Source organism: Rousettus aegyptiacus, unplaced genomic scaffold (assembly GCF_014176215.1).
Source record: "Rousettus aegyptiacus isolate mRouAeg1 unplaced genomic scaffold, mRouAeg1.p scaffold_m13_p_5, whole genome shotgun sequence".
NCBI lineage: Eukaryota > Metazoa > Chordata > Mammalia > Chiroptera > Pteropodidae > Rousettus > Rousettus aegyptiacus.
In genome coordinates, this window is record NW_023416308.1 from 95,595,344 (window position 1) to 95,616,887 (window position 21,544).

The 21,544-nt window shown below is 34.9% G+C and overlaps 2 protein-coding genes across 6 annotated transcripts in view; one reads left to right on the forward strand and one right to left on the reverse strand.

Annotated features, from left to right (window-relative positions):
* Positions 1–11,077, reverse strand: part of KIF18A (kinesin family member 18A) — a 76,193-nt gene extending 65,116 nt beyond the window's left edge. The window contains exons 1-3 of one of the 2 annotated variants that reach the window (XM_036221681.1): positions 10,870–11,077; positions 2,786–3,163; positions 453–610 (exon numbers count right to left, since the gene is read on the reverse strand). In XM_036221681.1, the coding sequence (XP_036077574.1) occupies positions 453–610; positions 2,786–3,110 (483 nt within the window). In that variant the 5' untranslated portion in view covers positions 3,111–3,163; positions 10,870–11,077. The remainder of the gene's footprint in view (positions 1–452; positions 611–2,785; positions 3,164–10,869) is intronic. The other variant, XM_036221682.1, reaches the window with a different exon arrangement.
* Positions 11,078–11,148: 71 nt separating this feature from the next.
* The window catches only part of METTL15 (methyltransferase like 15), a 159,646-nt gene continuing 149,250 nt past the window's right edge, over positions 11,149–21,544 (forward strand). Inside the window, exons 1-2 of one of the 4 annotated variants that reach the window (XM_036221684.1) lie at positions 11,149–11,272; positions 16,453–16,739. In XM_036221684.1, coding sequence (XP_036077577.1) covers positions 16,470–16,739 — 270 coding nt within the window. In that variant the 5' untranslated portion in view covers positions 11,149–11,272; positions 16,453–16,469. The other 3 variants (XM_036221683.1, XM_036221686.1, XM_016122994.2) reach the window with 3 other exon arrangements.

Below are 21,544 nucleotides of genomic sequence, written 5' to 3' on the forward strand. Positions count from 1 at the left end.
AGGGCACTATTAGAATAACTAGTAAACTCTCATTAAGGTCTACAGATACAATTCTAGTGTTATATCATTGTTAATTTCCTGATTTGGTAACTATTTAGTGGTTATTTAGGAAAATTTCCTGTTTCTAGAAGTCTGTAACTTAAACGGTTTAGAAAAAAGAAATACATACACACAAAGAGAGAAAGCAAAGGCAGTAAAATGTCAGTATATAAAGATTCTGAGTTATCTGAAAGTTCTTTGTATTAATCTTGCTACTTTTCTGTAAGTCAGAAATTATGCAAAATAAAATAATTGACAGAAAAAGACTAAGATTCATAACAGATAAGACCAGAAATTTTAGTGATATTATATAGTCATAAGAAAATTTCTGTATGATAAAATAATTAGAATGGAACTTCTTAGAGATTTCTCAATACTATTGATTAATCCAAAGAATGGAACTGGCAACTTACCTCTAGATAAGAAACTGCGGTACTACATACTTTCTCTTCTTTAATCTCATCCATGGATTTGTAAAGGTCTAACATGGTTAGATACATCACTCCTGGTTCACCATTTGATCCTAGCATTGTGTGGGTCTTTCCAGCTCCAGTGGCACCATATGCAAGTACTGGATTTTTATGAAAAGCAATCAAAGCTCTTTGTTATGACATATATCATTACTATATCTGCTGTTTAGTGGATAGTTCCATCTGGATATCCTAAACGGGGACTTTAAACCCAACATATCCAAAATTAATGTATAGTTTTATCCTTAAAATCTGGGAATTTTAGCAGAAATCTACTCTTATTCCTATCTTCTCTATTCTGATGAATGGTACCATTATCCATCTGTCTGCCTCACCTCTCCCCAACACTTGTTCCCATTCCTGTACAGCAACCTTACAAATTTTAAGTAATCAATTATCAGTTACTCTATTAGTCTCAATCTTCTTTAATCCATCCCTTAGAATTTATAGTTATTTTTATGAAAAATGAAATGTGAATATGTCAGATATTAATTGTCCCATTGTCCTACATGAGAAAGCTCAAATGTCTTGCCTTGGATTACTACTAGGCATTCTAAGACATGGCACCTGGTTATCTCTCCAGCCAATTTCTCCTTGTGTGCCCTAGTTATACCAGATTATTTGAAGTTCTCTGCAAGCACTGCTCTTTTTCTATTCCTTTGCTTCTGTCCTGCAGAGTCCCTCTACTTAATCTAACTGGGAAACTTCTACTCGTTCTAAATATCCAGCACAAATGTCACTTTCCTGTGCCTTCCCTATCTTAGGCAGAAATGTCTGCTCCCTCATTTGAGTCTTCAGTTTGTGCTGCACATCGTTCTATTCTAGCATGCATCACATTATGTTTCCAACTGTGAGCTCCAACCAAGGCAGAGGCCATGTAGTCCTTGTACCTAGTAAACCACCTGGCATAAAGCAGGTACTCAATTCAAGTTTGCTGTGTGAATAAATTCCAGAGAGAAGCCATTTAAAAAATTTCTTTCCAAATTTAAAACAAAAAAATATTGTTTTAAGAAAATTACTTTATTTTCAAGATCCTATATATTATAACATAAAAGTGATGTGTTGTTTCAAATGCAAAAAAAAAAAAAAAAAAAAAAAAAACCCAAAAACAAAAGCACAAAAAAACAGATCCACTCTGGATTACACAGGGCAAATATCCAATATAATATTCAGTTAAGGTAGAATTCTTATATTATTACTGGTGAAAATATTTTTATGTTAAATCTCTCTGCTAAATGTTAATGAACCTCAAAAATACTTTTCAGTAGAATGAATTAAACTGATTTTATACTTCATTTTGTTCTATTTTCTGTAGGCCAGTAGTATATCGAGAAGTCCTAAGACATCTGGATAAGAATATAAAATAAAGTCAAGAAAAAAACAAATATTCAGTATTAACTCGCTGAAGATTTTTTTCATTTGGAGTCAAGAAAAATTTTTTAAATCTCTAGATACAATACAGCATTTCGTGCATGAGGAAGAGTATCTGCTTAAAATGATATTCATGGCAGTTTTAATCAATAAGCCACATTCTAATCTTGATCAACCAAGAGGGTAAGTCTTCTGTAATAAAACTGAACTAGTCAGTGAAAGACAGTGAAACATGTTATAGTTTTGGGGTACCTTAAAGAAAATGTCATAAATCGTGTTAATTCCAAAAATAAGATATTAATAATAATGTTAAATGCCTTATAACCAGTGGTTTGAGAGTCCTTTCGGATATCTCTCTTTCTTGGAAATTAACATGGCCATTTTGAAATGCAATTATAAGTCCATTTAGAGTACAAAAAATACTTTTTTGGGTGAAGATATCCTAAAATAGCACATGATACCCAATTAACATGGGCTTTTAACATTTTTGTTTCAAGGTGTTGTAAAGAAAGGTGTTATAAAGAAACTGCCAAGTGTTCAGAAATGTCTGATTACTTCACAGAGATAATAGTTGTATAGTTAAGCAGTGGACATAAGAATACGAAAATTGTGGGAAATGTGACATCAATTACAAGAAGCATGTGGTCTAATAACATGGAAACTGAAAGGATGATTATCTATAGGGATCATAGCTAGACCCTGGAAGATATTTTCACAAATGAAATATGTTATATATGATGACCAAATTTGAAGGCAAGTTTATATTTACAGTAAGTCTACTAAAGAATTTTTAGCAAATATGCACCTTAAAATTGATTACATTTAGATTAAAGGGCCAAATAGATATCCTTCCAACGTAAAACTGAAATCAGATGGAAAAATTCAACCCCAAATGAAATAATTACCTGTGCAATTATATCCATTCAAAAAACTGCGAAGAATTGGCTTAGTAGTGTGTTCAAAAACTTCCAATTGAGTCGAAGTTTCATCAAAAACAGTATCAAATACAAATTTAAGATCCTTATTTTGTCTCTTCGTAATATCTCGATTTGCAGTTTTCTTTCCATGGAAAAAACTGATTTCTTGTTGTTTGGGATCAAAAACTAGAATGTGCTTATCCACAACATGGACTACTTTATGGAATCCGGCTGTCTTTTCCTTTGTGTTTTCAGGACGTACACGAACAACTACTTTCATGTGGTGACACAGGTCTTCCTCGGTGACAGACATTGTTGATTATCTTGATTCCTTTGTTTATATTATATGAATGCCTAAATACTTCTCTGAAATTAAAAAGAAAATAAAGTATTAATATTAGCTCTACTTATACACAAAATGACTGGCATGTAGTATTCATTTAAAAAGGTATTAATTCTGTTCCAGTCACCTGGTAAATTGGACTGGAAATACACACACACACACACACACACACACACACACACACACAGAGTTGATCTTTGAACAACTTGTGTTTTAAGTGTGCAAGTCCACTTATAAGCAGATTTTTTAAAATAAATACTTTAAATGTATTTTCTCTTCCTTATGATTTTCTTAACGTTTTTTCTCTAGCTTACTTTATTGTAAGAAAACAGTATATAACACATATAACATACAAAATATGCATTAATGACTGTTTATGTTATTGGTAAGGCTTCTAGTCAACAGTGTAGGCTATTAGTAAACTTTTTTAAGAGTCAAAAGTTAATATGCTTGTAGCCAAGACAACTTCTACTAAAAAGAGTTCACAAGCCAAGGGTCTCCTTTCATTACCTTGATATGATTCTGAAAGATCCTTTCTCGTTCATTCCCATGACCCAAACTAAAATAGTGCTGGAGCCCTTATAAAATGAAAGCTAGGTTTTCTGGGTAGCCAGCCTAGCTGTGATTATACGTGGTTTAGCTGCAGTGCTTGAGCTTAAGTGGAAGACCAGGGTCTGACTAATTTTTCAGGTAAAAAGATTTATCCAGGTTTTGTATGTGTGCCATTTAATTTTCTGTATTGTGACATAATCTGATCACTTTCACTGCTGTGTATATAACATAGAGAATAAAGACCAGGTATATCATTGAAGAAATATAGACAAGAGATGATGTTGTCAACTTATTGTGGCAGTCAGATTCTGGATGTATTCCAGAGGTAGAAACAATAGAATTTCCTGATAGATAGATGTGGAATATGAAAGAAAGATAGGATTCAAGAATAAGTCCAAAGTTCTTGGCTTGGATGTTAGAAGACGGACCCATGGACTGAGATGATAATAATGGAGGGTAGAGCAGATTTTAGGGAGAAGATCAGGGGTTCAGTTCTGTACATCTTAGAGAATTTTAATATACATCCAGGTGGAAATGTCCAGGCAGCTGCAAGCCAAGTTAAGAGAGTAAAGGCTGTCCTCAGAGTCTTAATGCCTTCTGAAGCTTTTTAAAGATTTTAAAGGCTTCAAAAGGGATTAAGATTTGGGGGAAAGCTTTGAATCAAGGAAGAGAGATGATTAATTTTGTTGAATGCTGCTAATATGCTAAGTACTTAATAAGAGTAACCATGGGATTTAGCAACAGAGAACAATGAGAAGAGCAATTTGGGGGGAATAATGGGGTAAAAGCTTGAATGGGAGAAGACTTAGAGCGTGAACAAAGAAAGTACTACTGCAAAAGTGAGAGAAAAAATGGTGTGGGTAAAGGGAGAAGAAGGGTTAAAATATTTCGTTTGTTTTTTAAAATGGGAAAAATAACAGCGATAATAAAGCTAAGATATGTCATAAAACCATATACTTTTGGCAAGAATTCAAATAAGGCCGACACAATCTAAAAGCAGAAGACACTGGACACAGCACTTCCTTTTTAGGATTCTGTCCTAACCCAAAAATAGAACGCTGAAGAAGAAAGATGGTCATTTGGATTTTAACAGTCAGGTCCCAAGTGAATTACAACTCTTTTCTTCATCCTTGAACTTCTGTCTAGTCAAGTCCCACAAAGTACCTATGTCTCACTTCCATGACCTTGGACAAATTATTTAATTTCACTGAATCTCAGGTTTCTCATTTGTATAAAAGAGATAATACTCAGAGCACTGTTGTGAAGGCTAAAAGAGATAACAGGTATTAAGTGTATTTAGGCATTCAATAAATGTCAATTCTCTTCCTTATTTGCCCTCAGTTGTGCCTCTTCTTCCCAAAGATACTGATCTATCTTTTTAGTATTTCCCAGTAGGCTTATGCCTGGCACTTTGGGTAGGGCAATTCTTTCTTGTTTGGAGCTGTCCCATGTATCAGAAGATGTTTAGCATTTCTGACCTCTGTCTATTAAGGGCTAGTACTCCCCATGTTCCTTGTAATATCAAAAAACTAACTTCCATAGACATTTCTAAAAGCTTTTAGAAAGTCAATGATGCTTTGACTGTAACTGATATACTTTTTTAAATGATAGATAAAATGTACACAAATGAAATAGTTAAATAAACATATATAAAACATCAGGTGATTATTTTAAAATAGACTTTAGAATCTCGAGGTTGGAAGGTATCTCTTGCTAATTAATTAACTAATCAATTCGATAAGTTAATTATTAGATGTTGAGGCCAGACAGCTTAGGTTAAACTCTTAACTCTACTACTTAGTGACCTTGACAGTGGGAAAGCTGTTTAATCTCCTGTGGCTCAATTTCCGCATCTGTAAAATGGGACTAATAATACCCACTTCATACAGTTAAGATTAAGCACCTAAAAAAATGCCTGGCACAGAGTATACAAGTGTTTGTATTATTATTATTATTACTTACAGTGTAGTGAGGGAAACAGATATTAACAGAACACTGATACAAAAAAGTAAAGGTATAACTGTAACAAATGCTATAAGGTAATGGTTAACAGTGTTACGGACTATAGTGGGGGATAGATAGAGAGCTTCCTAGAGGAAGTGATGAACTGTAACCAGGTATAAAAAGCATTTCATGAAGGAAATCTAGTTATGCGTTCAACAAATACTTATTGAGTACCTTCTATGTGGCATTTTTTTCTGGGCCCTGGGATACAGAAGATCAAGAATGTAGATGTGGGCTCCTATTTTAGATGGGGGAATTGAAAAAAGCTTATCTATTGTGGTAGAAAACTGGAGATATAACTGGCAGTAAACATAACTGGCTGAATAGTTAATTTGTTTAAATCTTGTTTTTGCAAAGGGCGAGGGTTGCATTCAAAAGATAAAGCTGGATAAGGGTGGGGCCAGATTTAGATCTTGACTGCAAAGCTATAGAGTTTAGATTTGATTAATAAGTTAATTAGAAAATATAGAAGGTATTTTAGAAGGCAACAGATCTTATTCAAATAACATTTCAAGGAGAAATTTTGACAATTATCTAAAGAGGTTTAAGAAGTATAATGTCAAATACAACTTTGTTTTACAGATTTACTTGTTACAGATTTTAAGACATCAATCTTAATTTTTAAAATATCACATTTCCCCTACTTTTTCAAAACAAATGAGTATATATAATTTTCTTAATAAAAATACATAAGGGCAACAGAATCACTGCTTGGTTGCTCGTGGGCGCCATTATGCCAGCGGGAAGGTGGCTCAATACCTAAGATGGCCGACGGCTCACGACCAAAGTTACAGCAGAGACTTCCCGCGGCTAGATCAGCCAAACAGAGAAGTCCCCGCCCTGTAACCCCACCAACATCCTGGGCCAAAATCTTTAAAAACCACGCCTATATCCCAGGCACACGTGACTTCTCTGGCCCCTTTCCTTGGGACCAGAGAACTTTGCCCGCAGACCCTGATAAAGCCTGTTTTATACTTCGCTTTGGCTCAATCTCACCCTCATTTTCGTCTCCTCCGGCCGATCAATCACTAACATGTAAAAATCTGTCTATGTTCAAATATACTGATGTCTTCAGGAATTAATGAGGTTGTTCTTAGATTGATACATAATGCCTGCTTTCTTTTCTTACATGGTCAAGTAAGAGATGGACATCTAGTTGATTCTGAATAAGGCACACAAAAAGCAAATTCCTTGACTAGGTTTACGAAAAAGTGGTAAAAGAAATGTCTAAATATTGTAATAATGTGTTGACTGAAAAATACTTTCAGATGACTGTTCAGAAGATAGTATCACAGCCTCTGATCAATTTTGTCGTATCTACTGCTAAGTGGTATTTGTTGAACAGAAGCAAAAGATCATGCTGGTAGGATCTGGTTGCTAGAATTAAAACATTACAGATAAGTATTCCCAACAAACTCGTTCATATAAAAGAAAGGTATATGTCTAGTCTAGAGAGAGTAGAGTATAAGAGAAAGTAATAAATGAGCTCGTGAAGGGGCTTTTCTTTGCCAATCGATACAATGATAGGGTTGGACTATATGATATCTAAGGTCCTTCTCTAGTTTTAAAATTTTGATTATCACATATGATTAGAAAAGGATAAAAGTGACAAGAAATAACAGCTAATGAAGCCATATACATATCTTTTACCTTTATACCCCTAATCTCTTGTAGTGAACCTGTTATATAGTAAACTCTCAAATAATTTACTAACTAAATTATAAAAAGTAGACAAAGAATCCATGAAGGAATTTACACATTAGAGTAGAAGCAAACATACACTATATTTCTGTAGGAGAATCAACATATTATGGCAGAGTACAATGATTGGCAATAATAGGCAATTATAGAGAGGACCCCGAAGCATCAAAAAAAGTTTAAAAATGTGCTAAATTTCTTGTTATACAAAATTAGGAAAACTGGAAGATAATGTTTTATGTTAATTGTTGGCGGTGATTACAACTATCATTTAACCAGGGTAATATTCAGTTTTCGGGGAGATTCATTTACATTAAACAGCTCATTGCTCTGCTATGTTTAATGAAGAGGTGTTATAACCTATTTCTCTTCAATTGTTGCAAGATAATATAAACCGAGTTGAACAGGCAGATCCTTAATGTTAGGTACTGTTCACTCCAGATAAAATATAACCAATTAAAGATTCACCTCCAATTATATGCAAGTACAATAAATTTTATTTAATTCATTGATGGTATGCACTGATAACTTCTTCAAAAGTAATCACATTATGTTATATATCGCATGTCACTCCCCTGCTCTAAACTCTTCAATTACTTCCTAGCATAGAATAAAATTAACTCCTTGGCATGTCTTGGAGATTCTATATCTGGCTCCTATCTACTTCTCTGACCCTTTCTTCAAATGTTATCCTTGCCCTTTATTCTGCTTCAGTTGCACTGCCCTTCTTAGTGTTTCAGAAAACCAGTCTTATTCTGGCCTCATTGCCTTTTCACTTTCTCTTCTCTTTGCCCAGAAGACTTTTCTTCAGATACTTGCAAATCTTAATTCCTCAGTTCATCATTTAGGTCTCTCTTCAAATGTCACTTCACAGAGGATTTCCCTAAAAGTTCCCTTCAAAATAGTATCATCCTGTCCTTGCATATTTATTGCTTGTATCCCCTCTAGAATATCAGCACTGTGATAGTATGGACTTTACCTGTATCCCAGAACCTAGAACAAGGTTTGTCGAAAGTTTAGGATTCAATACATACTTGTTGAATAAATGAATAAACTAATGCAGATTTTCAAGATATGTGTGCCAAAAAAGAACAGAATAACGGAAAGAAACCATCTGTATTTTTAAAAGACACATACATATTTGTATATTCATGGGCTCTCTCAGGAAGGGAAGACAGAAACTGATAATGCTAGCTGCCCTGTGGTGGGGAAATATAAAGGTCTGGGTGACAGGAAGGGTTACTTTCTACTAGGTATTCTTTTTTACTATTGGAGTTTAAACAAGTCTAGGTATTTATCAAAACAAAAAATTATAAAATTTACTGTAAATGCAATTATCATTTAATAACAATAAGTTCTACTTATAGCATACTTTCTGTTGAGCACTTATTCTACAGATAGAAGTATGCTAAGCAATTTACATACTTCTCATTTGATCCTCATAACTATCCTATCATATAGGTATATTATCATCGATCCTGTTTTATAGAAGGAGAAACTAGCACAGAGAGATTAACTGGCTAAAGTCACACTATTAGAAACGAGACATGGGATTTGAACTCAAACTGACTGAATGTAAAGTTCAGGTACTTGATCACTACTCTCCCTGATATAAATACATAATCCCCATAAAGTTTCTTAAAGAATTATTTAAAAATATATATTGCCTACTTTTGATAGAAACCTCAGGGCTCAGTACAGGAGCTCCTAAATGAATGTTGAAATAAAACTGAAAGTTCATGACTGTTCTGTGCTTGTCTGATATCACACAGTATCTATTCTTACTGAATATGCTATCAATTGAGAATTCATGGATTAGGTTGCTACGATAACTAGTAATAATAAACAATGATTATTACATGAGCACACTCTATACCAGGCATTATGGTAAACACCTGACACTCATCATCTCATTCAATCCTTAAAATAATTGCATAAGGTAGATTCTATGATTGTCTCCATTTTAGAAAAACAGAGACTTAGCTTTAGGATGAGTAATTTTCCCAAGATGACATAGCTAGTAAGTGGGGAGGCAGAATGTGGACCCAGGTCCAAATCCAAGGTCCATGTTCCTAATAACTATGCTCTACTGGAATCAGTTTCAAACAATGAAACTAAAATGTTGCACAAACTATTCTGAATGTAGAATGATACAGTTATAAATTTCTTACATATAAACTCAAACCTGAATTAGATTTAGATCCCACAAACATTTTTAGGACCATGAACTATCCTTCACACTATTATTTATAGTATCTCTGCAACTTAAATCTTTTTGAAATGATTTTAGTGTTGGAGTCACTGCTTCTACTAATTTACAAGCATTAAGGAAGAATAATTTCAAATGCAAGGAAGGGCAGCACTGACGTCTGTGCTATTTTTTCCTCCTAGTTTTTATAGTTGATAGCATAAATGTCATTTTATGTGCACCTTAATTGATCCAGAGTAGATTTATAGTGGGACAAGATGCACTTTTAAAATGAAAATTTTATGGACTTGTGAATACTTGTTCAATAGCAGAAGCGATTACTTACTAGAGTTAAAAGTAGTTAATTTTTGTATGGAAACAGACAATTCTTACAAAATGGTAACTTAATAACAAGCACTATGTAGTCTTTGAATCTTATATGCTCTAGCATCAAAGTTCATAAATTTCTCCCAGAATTCAAGGTGGGAGATGAATGTGTTGGAATAACACTGCCAACCAAAATCTGTAGAATGCCTAACATTCTACCTGATTGTTAATGGTTAGCCTAAACTACTTATTATACAGCAAAATTATTCAGTTCTGGTCAAATCTCTTTTCATAGGGTATACAGCATTCAGGCTTGACCTGTTTGTAACTGAGTGCCTGTCTATGAGCTCCTAAAGGAGAGTCTTGCAGAAACTAAGAATAAATGGTAGAAGAACTGATTATCAGTGCTTAAAGTCCTGTTCATTTGCATCTTCCCAAGCAGTATCTCTTCCGTACCTCATCTGAACCTCAGAAATCTCGTTAGGCAGTGCAGGCAGGTTTTACCTTGATGCTCACGGTAGGTTACTGACTGATCTTTGACAGGCTAACAGCAGAACCACGCCGGACAAAAAGTTTATAAATTGGTAGTTTATAAATTGGTGAACCAAGGGTGCTCATTTGATAGTTAAGCCCAGAGTTACATTTATACCTGTGTCTGAAACAAAAACACTGAATTTGGAGTCCGAAAAGCACTTTACGCTGTAAGATGCTGAACAATTAAAGCGCTCTGCAGGAGGGGCCAGGATGCCCTTTAAAACTTCGACTTCCTCAGAATTTAAGGCAGGAAATTCCTGCCCTTCCTGCTAAGCAGGCGAGAGATCCACATTAGGCAGAACCATGCTCTAGGGTATTCTCGAGTTCCTTCTTCCTTTCGGTTTCTCTCCAGGGACCCGAACCAACCTCCCCCTACCCCCTCCCTCATCCCCAATTTAACGCTTCCATAATTGTCAACAAACCCACCTAGTTCTCCACACATGAGGCGGCGGGACCCCTCAGCATCCAGCAAAACAGGTCATCGAAAGGAGTGTCCGGAGATCAGAGTTTTCTCCACAAGTACCTCTCTTTCACCCCAGGCCCCAGAGAAGCTACCGTCGTCACTGCTCACTTCGATATCAGCTTCCCGGCGATTCAAACTCAACCAAAAGATTCAAACCCAAGCCAGCTTCCTCAGTGCGTCGTTTTATTGGCTGCCGTCTTCGTGACGTCATCACGCCGGACGTTTCCGCGGCGCGCTGCTGCTTGGCGCCGGGAATCTCCGTCGTGCGGCCCAGCGGAAGCTGCCCGACTCCGCGTCGCCGTGGCAACGAAAGGGCTGTTTCCGGAGGCGGTGGCCGAAGTGGGCGGGGCTAGGCCGCAGCTGCAGGTGGGAGTCAGCCACCTGGGATCCTCAGGCTACCTCCAGACCCTCGGGCGCAGGGCCCAGGCCTTGGGTTCAGGGTGTGGGTGAGACGGTTGCGGGCGGGGGTTGGTGTGTGCCCTCTGCTAGAGGGAGAGGCGGAGCCTGTTGGGTGTAGATTAATGGATTCTGGGTTTTATTTTCTCCTTTTCTGTATTGACTAATGAGGCCTCCAAAGTACAGGTCCCAAGCGCTGGAAGGTGTAGGAACCTGTTCCTTCCAGGTAGTTTCACTTGGACTGAGCTGGAGTCAGTTTGCCTCAGTTAATTGAAAGTCCATGGCTTTTGGTTTGAGGACCTAGACTTCATGTCTCAGGACTCCCAGGCCTACTCCCTTTAGTGTTGACTGTGAATCTATTTGGTATTTGGCTGTTTTTTTACATTTCTTTTTAATGATGGCATTACAGAATAAATTCATTGAAATTTATTGGCCTAGTTAATTATTGGATGCAGTGGTACTTTTAAGTCCTAGGTTGTAGGTTTTATTTCAGACAGTACACTTTTTAAAAAGAAAAGAAAAAAAAACTGGAAAAAATGGGAAATGTGTTTGCTAAGATAACTATGAGATTTTTAATGGTAGGATCTGAATTTCATTGTTCTTTGTATTACCACTATCGAATCCGTTCAATTATTGTAGAATTTAGGGATATAATAGTACATGTGTCAATATCCCTGCCCTCTCAGTGCTTATATTCAATATCATCATATAAATAGGATGGTGCAACAACAATGCAGAGTCTTAATGGTGAAATAATGTATTGAAAACCCCCATAATATGGACATTTATTTTTTATTGAAGAAAATCAGAAGCACTGTATATTGTTACGATGCAGGTTATATGATTGTTTCTGAACATTGGATAGACCATCAATAAAGTTACTAGATTGTATTACTTATATCTTAGCAAATACAATAGTTATTTGTACGATGCTGGGTTTGATAATAAAATTGAGAAGCCATTTTTTATTTTCAGATATGCACTCACTGTATCGTACTTTACCTTTGATGTCCTGGGCATTTTACTTACTTTATGTATGTTATCTCATTTAATTCTCTAAACAGCCCATGAGGTGTGGGTAGTATTTATTTTACTGAAGAAGAAAACTGAAATTTACAGAAAATCCAAAAAAAAAGGAAAATGTTTTTCTTGAACTGTACAAACAAGCTAATTCAGAATTGAGTAATTTGTGAAATACTTTCCAGATTAAATGATATTAAGATGCTATTCTTAATCTAGTGTTAAAAAGCATGTTTTACCAATTTTTTGTAAAATTGCATTGATCATTGGTGACTAAGTGAGTAGAGGTCTTTTAAATTTTGTTGTTTTTTTGACACCTACATTGTTTAAGGCTTACCAGTCTCACAGGTGTTTCCACACCTAATCTAAGTACTTATTTTACATTTAAATTCTTCCTTATACTTGCCATTAGGCAGTGTTTAGCGTTTAGATAAGACCAGTATTTTTAAGGAATATATATTTAGTTAAAGCAGTAATTTTAATGTTATAATCAATGTTATTACTGTGTCAGCTCTCTTTAGTTTGGCGAGACATTTAGTATAATAGAAAGGATAAGAGACTGGCATATTTTGTAACGAAATGAAGGAAAAAGATCCAAAATTATTAGAACTATATAGTGCTAAGGAAACAAATTCCCACCTTTTTTTTATTATTATTAATTGGAGTATAACTAACTGCTTGGTTATTTAGAACACAGAAACGTAACAGAGGTTCACAGTAAACTGAAAGAGTGGAGATAAGTATAATGAAAAGTTAGATTTAAAGTTGCATCGGGTATTTATAAAAAAAGTAAAAGTGAATTTAAACCCGTCAATGGTAGAGTCTTACTCCTCCACCGCCCACCCCACCCCCGCAAGGAACACCAGTTGGAAACCGCAGCGCCTCCAAGAGCCTTTGGCAGAAGGGGGCTGGAAGCGGCGGAACGAAAGGCAGGCGTTCCTCGGTTGCTGGGGCGGACTTGGACCCAATCTGTCCGTCCTTTCAAGTTTCCCCCAGGGCCGAGATCAAGGCGTGCAGCAAGTTCAGGTTCTCCGGCACCGTAGTGGTTGTCGTCGGCCCAAGTTAGTAGGCCAACTGAGAAATCTTCGTGCCTCAGGTGAGGAGAAAGTGGCCAAGTCCCGGGAGCTCTCCAGGCGCTCACCCCAAGCCTGTGGGCGGAACTTCCAGGGGTCGCCGAATTCGCCTAGGACAAAGGAAACACACCTCTGCTCCCTCCCTGACTCTTGCTTCATCTCCTCCACACTCTGTTCAGAGTTCAAAAGTTTCTAAACAGTTTTCGTCGTCAGGGAGTAATTCTTAAGCAAAAGGATGCATTTTTCTCCCTTCCCTTTAGAACTTTCACTTTCTCTGCGTTTGGTTACCAGCCTCCAGGTCGGGTTTCCCCTTACGAATTGTTTTCAAAGTTTTCTTTGCCGGAAAAGCTTATTGCAGAGATGGTAATTGGTAGTACAGCTGAGAAAGTAGTTTTCTAGGTGTCACTCACCCTTGTGTTTTCACAATTAGAAGAGTAACCTGCCCAATTCCGTGGTCCTGACAGTATAAACAACTTTACTGGCAAAGAAAACAGTTAAAACACCTATCTAGGAAAACACAGAGTTGGTTCTTGAGGCCAGGGTTCCTGACTCCCTGCTTCCTTCCTGTGACCAGAGGGAGCTTAAACTCAAATCACTTAGGAGGGTTTGGTTCTAGGCTGATTGAAGGAATGCTCTGGGTTATCAGGTAGGAGATTGGGCTACAGAGAACAGGGAAAGAACGCCCTTTGGAGCTTGCCCCCTTCCATTTTTACGGAGGCATTCAAGGAAACAACTAACGAGGAAATTTACTTGTGGCTCCTTCTCCATGTTGACCCAGTTAGTAACCAATTAGTACATAAGAAAATCTGCAGGTGTTGTACTTTGAATATAGTTGAGTAAATACATAGAAAATGAATACAGAATAATTAAATTCTGGTAAAGAAAGCTTTTTTTTTTTTTTTTTTTCCTGTTTCTTCCACTTGTGTTTTCCCTTGTGGTTTCGATTCCTAAATTGAAATTGATGGCTTTGTTTGTTTTTTTTTTTAAATCAAAATCTGGACAGACAATGCAGAGTGTTTAAACACTCTAGACTGTACTATTTAGACCTACACACTGTATAACCTTTGTTGGGTGCTCCAGAGTATATAGAATTTCCAAGTGAAGCAGGACTAAACAATAGGATATTGACTCTCCAAAAACAACAACAACAACAACAACAACAAAACAAAACCCCTCCCCCCAAAACCATGAAATAGTACAAATAGTGTAGTTAAAGCACTGTTCAATTACATAACTGTATTAAATAGAGCCAGTGGGCTGTGTTTATAGCTTAGAGGTTAAGAGTATAGGCTCTGGGGATAGAATTCTAGAATTATGGTTTTAGCTTTATGTCTCTCTAATTATGTGCCTTTTGGTAAAGTACTTTTCTGTTTTCCTCATCTTTAAAATGGAAATAATAGTACACACCTCTAAGAGTTGCCGTAAGGATTGAATGAGTTAGTACACGTAGTGTACTTAGAATCGTAAGGGGTACTTACTTAGTAAGTGCTCAATAAATGTTAACTTTTATTTTTGAAAAATGTTAGTACTAGGTTAGATGGTAGTTGGGTTTACTTTGTATAAGCTTTCTGGAAAACATAAGGCATAATTAATTTTAATTTGGGTAATTTGTCACTGCTGCACAACCAAATTTTTATTTAAAGTACTCATTTCCAGTCTACTTATTTTTATTTTTGAGGGGAAAGGGTCATATTTTTCTTATGTCATTTTTGTTGCATGACTCTGTAAATTGTGTATTTGGTAAAGTTGTCATATCCTCCAGGTAATATCTTGTTGATAGTCATATTTACATAACGTAGATTGATATGTATGTATTCTCTAGTCATTACATGTGATTAACTTTTCAACATTATTCTTTATTTTCTACTGTAAAAGGAAGGGAAGGTATATTTAAGCAGGATTTACATTTCTTGAAGTATGTTGAGAATGTAGTTTTTGGTAGAGTCGGTCAGACAGATGAAATTTCCTAAAGCAAGATTTGATAAAAATGTTATTTTTATTGACTGGAATTTATCCATCCATTCATTTTTTTTCTTTCTTTTCAGAAAACATTTATTAAGCATCTAGTGTGCATCTGATTTTGTGGACATAAAGATGTAGTCTTTCTCTTAATGCATGAGGAAGGAAGAGTAGTGTTATTCTGATACTGTGGTAGCATCAAAAAGTTGCTTGCAACCAATTCAGTACAGAGCATAATGTTTTCAAAAGATCTTCTGTTAATGTATTGACAAATACTTTTTTCCTCAGGACTGACCGTAAAGTTAGAGATTACAAAATAAAATGGAGTAAGCAAGTATGAATAAGTGAAGGAATGTATCAGACTTTTTATTTGCTTGTTTTGGGGGGGACAGGGGACAGACAAAACAAAAGTGGGTATGAAATGGCTCAGTTGATCATTTATAAAGTTATAGTTTAAATGGAAAACTACTTTGCTGATACAGGTTGTGGTGAGTAGTTTCCATTAGAGAAAATACATGATAAGTCTGCAAGATTTTCACCCTTCAGGAAGACTGATTATCTCTCTTCCTTTTTGAATGTCAGTCTTTTTCCAGGTACAGTTTCTCACAAAATTAAATTAAAGAGGGAGATTTAATATTAAGAGAAAAACGAATAGAAGAGCTTGAAAAAAAGACCACCTAAGCTTAAAATAGGATAACATATATGATACCTTCAATCATCCAGATATTGCTTTCAAATAAATAGTAATAAAATAAATAGTAATGCATTGAACCTATTTTCTAGACTTAATTAAAATTCAAAAAGTATATTTCAGAAAGATGATAATTAAATAAGCAATTTTCATATCTCTGATGGTTAAAACCTTAATAGTCTTAGAGCTTATCAGGCCACATTTAAAATTATATTTTCAGATCATATCCTGGGTTATTTTGGATTACTCAGTTTGCATAAGGAGATTAGTCACCTTCATTTGTTTGAGATGATGAGTCTCACATTTTTTTCAGTGTTAAAAATTGCATATTAGTTTGTTTACCCCCAAGGATTATAGCATTGTTTTTAAAACTCCAACAATCATGATATTTAAATTTTTTTTTCTAGATTTGTTGACCTACAGAATGCTTCGATACCCATATTTCTGTAGAACCTATAAAGAATTTCTTTCCTGCTGGTTGGAAGCTGGCATATTTAATTTAGGTGTCTGGCCAAAAAAGATACATGCTACAGCAGAAAGGTATGATGAATATGAAACCCAGGAGCAAACAGATCAAACTGGAGCTCAAGAGTTACACAGATCTCAAGATAGAGATTTTGAAGCTATGGCTAAATTACATATTCCAGTAATGGTGGATGAAGTTGTTCGTTGTTTGGCACCACAAAAAGGGCAGGTAAGTTGATTAGTTTATTTTTTGACACTTAAAATTGAGATATAATGTACTTAATATTCACAATTTTCAGGTGTATGACTCTGGTTTTTAGTATATTCACAGGTTGTGCAGTCATTACCATCATATAATTCAGCAACTTTTTCATTAACCGAATAGAAAACCCCATACCCAATAGCATTCACTCTCCATTGTCCCCCTTCCCCTTGCTCCTGGCAACTACTAATTTGTTTTTTGTCTGTATGGATTTGCCGAATATGGATATTTCATATAAATAGATTCATACAATATATGACCTTTTATATCTCCTTTCTTAGCATGTTTTCAAGATTCATTGTGTAGCATGTATCTGTAATTTCATTTCCTTTAATTCCTGAATTATTCCATTGTATGGATATGCCACATCTTTTTTTTTTATCCATTCATAAATTGATGGCATTTATGTTTCCACATTTTGGCTGCTATGAATGCTGCTATGAATATTGATCTACAAGTTTTTGTGTGGACAATATGTTTTCAGTTCTCTTGGATATATACCTAGGAGTGGAATTGCTGGGTTATATGGTAACACTATGTTTAATTTTTTGAAAATCTGCCAGACTTTTTCAGAGTTGATTAATTTTGGCAAATAACTTTTAAAAGAACATTATACTTGCTAAATTGTTAAGGTATGGAAACTGAATTTTAGTTTACCTTCTTGAAAATTTTAGTATCTTTTCAGGAATGATACTTTTGGAGACAAAGTGAGAATCTGAATTCCTGTTCTCTGTTTTCTTAGACTTAGTTTTCAGCTACCCTGTTGACTATCTCAAGAGTTCTCTAGAGAAACAAGACAAAAACACAAGATGTGCAACAGAATGTGGGTGCGTGTGCGCGTATGCGTCTGCGTGTATGTGTGTGTGTGTGTGTGTGTGTGTGTGTGTGTGTGTGTATCTGGTCACTGTGGCCCAACCAAGTTGACAAATAAAATTAATTATCACACCTAGGTTATTTATAGTGTTGCTGGTAGGATTATATAAGGTCTTAGATATTAAACTGCCTTAATATCTATAAAGAGATAAGAAAATGTTAGGTGTTATAATAGCCCAAAAGAAAAAGTTAGAAGCTTTCTGAAAATTAAACACATTTATAAAAGAAAAAATCTTCCAATGTGTCTTTAAAACTTAATGGTGATACTTTTTATCTTGCTGACTTCAAAAATCTGATCTTTTTCTGTAAGTTACTGTTATTATTTAAATTAGTTTTTTTCATTTAAAAAGCCAGATCTTGCTGCTTTTTCCAGCATATAATGGCTTAGTGATTAAGAGCAAAGATTCTGTAACTGGACTGCATAGGTTTGAATCATCGCCTAACATGCTTGTGTGCATGTGCACACACACGGCTTTCCTTTTTCTTTTTCTTTTTTTTTTTTTCCTTTTTTTTTTTTTTGAGACTTCTTTAAGTTAGAGCAGGCAATTTTCATGAACTAAGTTATAAGCTATATGCATAAGGTATGCTAAAATGACTGGATATTGCTCATACATAAGCCTTTAATGATATGATGTAGGTTACTTCATAAAAACCTTCTGTTTACTTTCTCTTCGGGCAGTGTATATATAACAAAATAAACTCAGTATTCTTAAATGACATATTTATAGAACGTTTAGCTCAATGCTGTAACATTGTAGGAATTCCACAATGTACATGAAAATGTGAATTAACAAATTAAGTGGGATAAAACTTCCTGTTAAATATGAGTTCATCAAAATGAAATTCTCTTCGTTGTCTTTAAAGATTCATAATACAAGGATAACAATTGTTACCAATACCTAAATATGAGCTTTTTAAAAAGTATATATAAATATATATGATGTGCTTGAGATGCATAGGAGAGGGGAGAGGTAGTTAGTCAAAAAGAAGAACTCAATTTAGTGGCTTGAATTTGACCTCTGGAATGAGAAATCAAAGCTCATTGTATAAATTTGGTGAACCTTAGTAGCAAAAGCCACGTATTTATGTTGTACTAACCCATGCAGTGGAAAAGCAACTAAACAAAAATAAAGCCCACTATGTCTCCTACTAAATCAGTATTGGATTGATGTTTTTTCTAAAACCAAGTAGAATAAAAGAAGAGGATTTTACAACTTGACCTACCCTGCTGTTTCATTCTGTTCAAGTTCTTGACAAATATATTGTTGATGTATTTTGACATTTCCATTGTTCTGATTTGAGTTGGGTTTTCTAGCAACTTTTATAGAAAGTTTAATTTTATGAATGCTATTTCTGAAAATTTTCATCTTAGGTACATTTAGAGACAGTGTTATTCCTTACCTTTTCTGCTGTCTGGCAGACAGCTTTATTCACTATTCCCTTAATCTTCAAGTAATAAAGAACTGGTGGCAGTCCTTGGACAGGAAAGGTCTTCATTTCTTCCAGAATCCATTATTTGCTTTTTTTCTTCCTGAACCTTTTTCCAAAAAATCATTTTCCTTTGCATACTATGAGTCATAACACTCACTTGTATCAATCACCCACTTAATTACTGTTTTTCACATCACCTTCAATGGTGAATTACAAATTAAACTTTTGATCATAATGGAAACCTTAAAAAATATCTAATGTAGTTTTGAGTGAGACCTTGGTGATCTAATAGCTATTTCTTTTTCTTTAATATTTAAAAGGTGCTTACCTAAAAAATAATTGATTTTAGAAATTTCTTCTACATCATTGCCAATTTGCAGTGTATTAATTTAGTTTTGCAAATACATTCCTAATATTTATGAGTTTGAATTAAAAATTGTGAAAAATCGCCTTCCTCTCCCTTGGGAGGTACAGAAGGATTAAATAAATTATAATTCTTTCTCTTTGCCCAGTTTTTATTATTTTATTTTCTGGGTCAATAACCTTTTGTAAGAATGTATTACTTATTCTAAAAACATTTTTTTTGCTCCTAGAGATGTTTTAATGTAGGCTACCTTGGTTAGTTTTCATTCCTAATTTCTGAAAATTGGTGAAAATAAGTGTGATCCTGCCTACTTGAAAAAGATGGCAGTTGGGAGGATTTAGGAGACTTGGTATTCTTTGCCATTTGTAATGCTAATTGGGCTTGGTGCCTTGGGGTATCTGTAAAAGTAGTAAGTAATGAGGGAAATGATAGACATGTAAGACATAGTGCCAGTAGCTGTGTAATTTTAGACAAATAACTTATCATGGCTGTTCCTCAGATTCCTCATCTATAAAATGAAGGAATATAACCCCAATTTGGTTATTGTGAGGATTAGATGAGTTTGTGTATATAACTTCCCTTAGAATGATATGTTCCAAATAGTATGAACTTAATAAACATTAACTTTTTATTATTATGGTGATAGGAAGGGTCAGGTTTGGTAGCTAATACAATAAAATTCAAGAGAATAATGCCAGAAGACAGCAAAGGTGAAAATAAAATTTCCAGCAAAGGTGGAACCAACATATCTGGAACTGCAAATGTACTGTTCCTTCTGTCTGGAATTCTCCTCATCACCATCCTTCAGGTCTTGAGTCACATTTCATTTTCTCTGGAGGAGACAGGGCTCTATGTTATTCATTCATGGAGTCATGTATTTTTCTTTCATAGCATTTATAATTATCATCATAATTTTTATTAAGTTATTTGTTCAATGGACATCTCTCTTAGCAGACTGTCCTCAAAGAAACTACGGATATTTTGTCTTGTTTACCATTATATCTTCAGTGCTTAGCACAAGGCCTACAACATGGTAAGTTTGTAATAATTTTTAAGTGAATGAATAAAAGTCAAAGTAAACTGGAGGACAGATGTGAAGCACTAACAAAAGGAGTGTTCCTTGAGTACTGAGGTAGCTTCTTGGACCCAAGAGTTTTTTATGATTCCAGCCTCGGTGTGGAAGGCTCAGTCCGATGAAGTAAGTAGAGAAACCTGCTGAAGGAACAGATTCTCGGGCTGAGAAATGAGCTGGCATCTAAACTGATGCAAAATAGATTATGATAAATATCAGGCCAAGGTTGAGTTTATAAATATTCAAAATAAATTTCTTATCTTTTTTGATGTTCTAACATTTAATGTTTCATACTTACTGGATATTCCAAAGTTGTCATGGTACCAGATATGATCATTTTCTTTATAAAAAAATTTATTATGCTCTGTATAATGGATTTCTTTCAAGATCAGTAGCAATATTTCACTTGTTTTACTTGAAAATCTTTATAATCTTTAATTGGTTGTGAACATCAAAGAGAAAATCCTGAGACTATATGTTTGCTCTCTTTAAATATTGAGAGCTGATTGATCACAGAGAGGAAGAGTTTATTTTGTTTTACTTCAAATTATTGAAAAAGGAACTTTTCTAGGAGATAGAACCAATGCTAGAGTACCTGCAGGGAGATGTCTTTTTCATTTTAAAGAAAACTTAAAATTTCAGATGGAATGGATTGTGTGAAGGTATAGTGTTGCCTTTCCCTTATTTTTAAAAATATAGGTTTCTTCAAAGCAAATTTTTATTTTACATTTTATTAGTCAAGTGATCTTTGTATCAAGATACCATCTGAAGTATAATATTTGCAGCTTTGCACTGCTACATATTTAACACCTGGTCTGAGGGTTGGGGTAGAGTATGGATTTTTTTAAAAAAAACAACAACTATGATTTATTTTGTTTACATATTTCCTTGATTTACATATTTCTACCATGGCCTATTTCAAGCAACCAACCCAATGTGAATGTAGCACTAGGAAGAAATATATCCAGTTGGCTCTTTCCAGCTGGAGACAACACCAGATATGATTCTCATGATCGATACCATTAGATATTA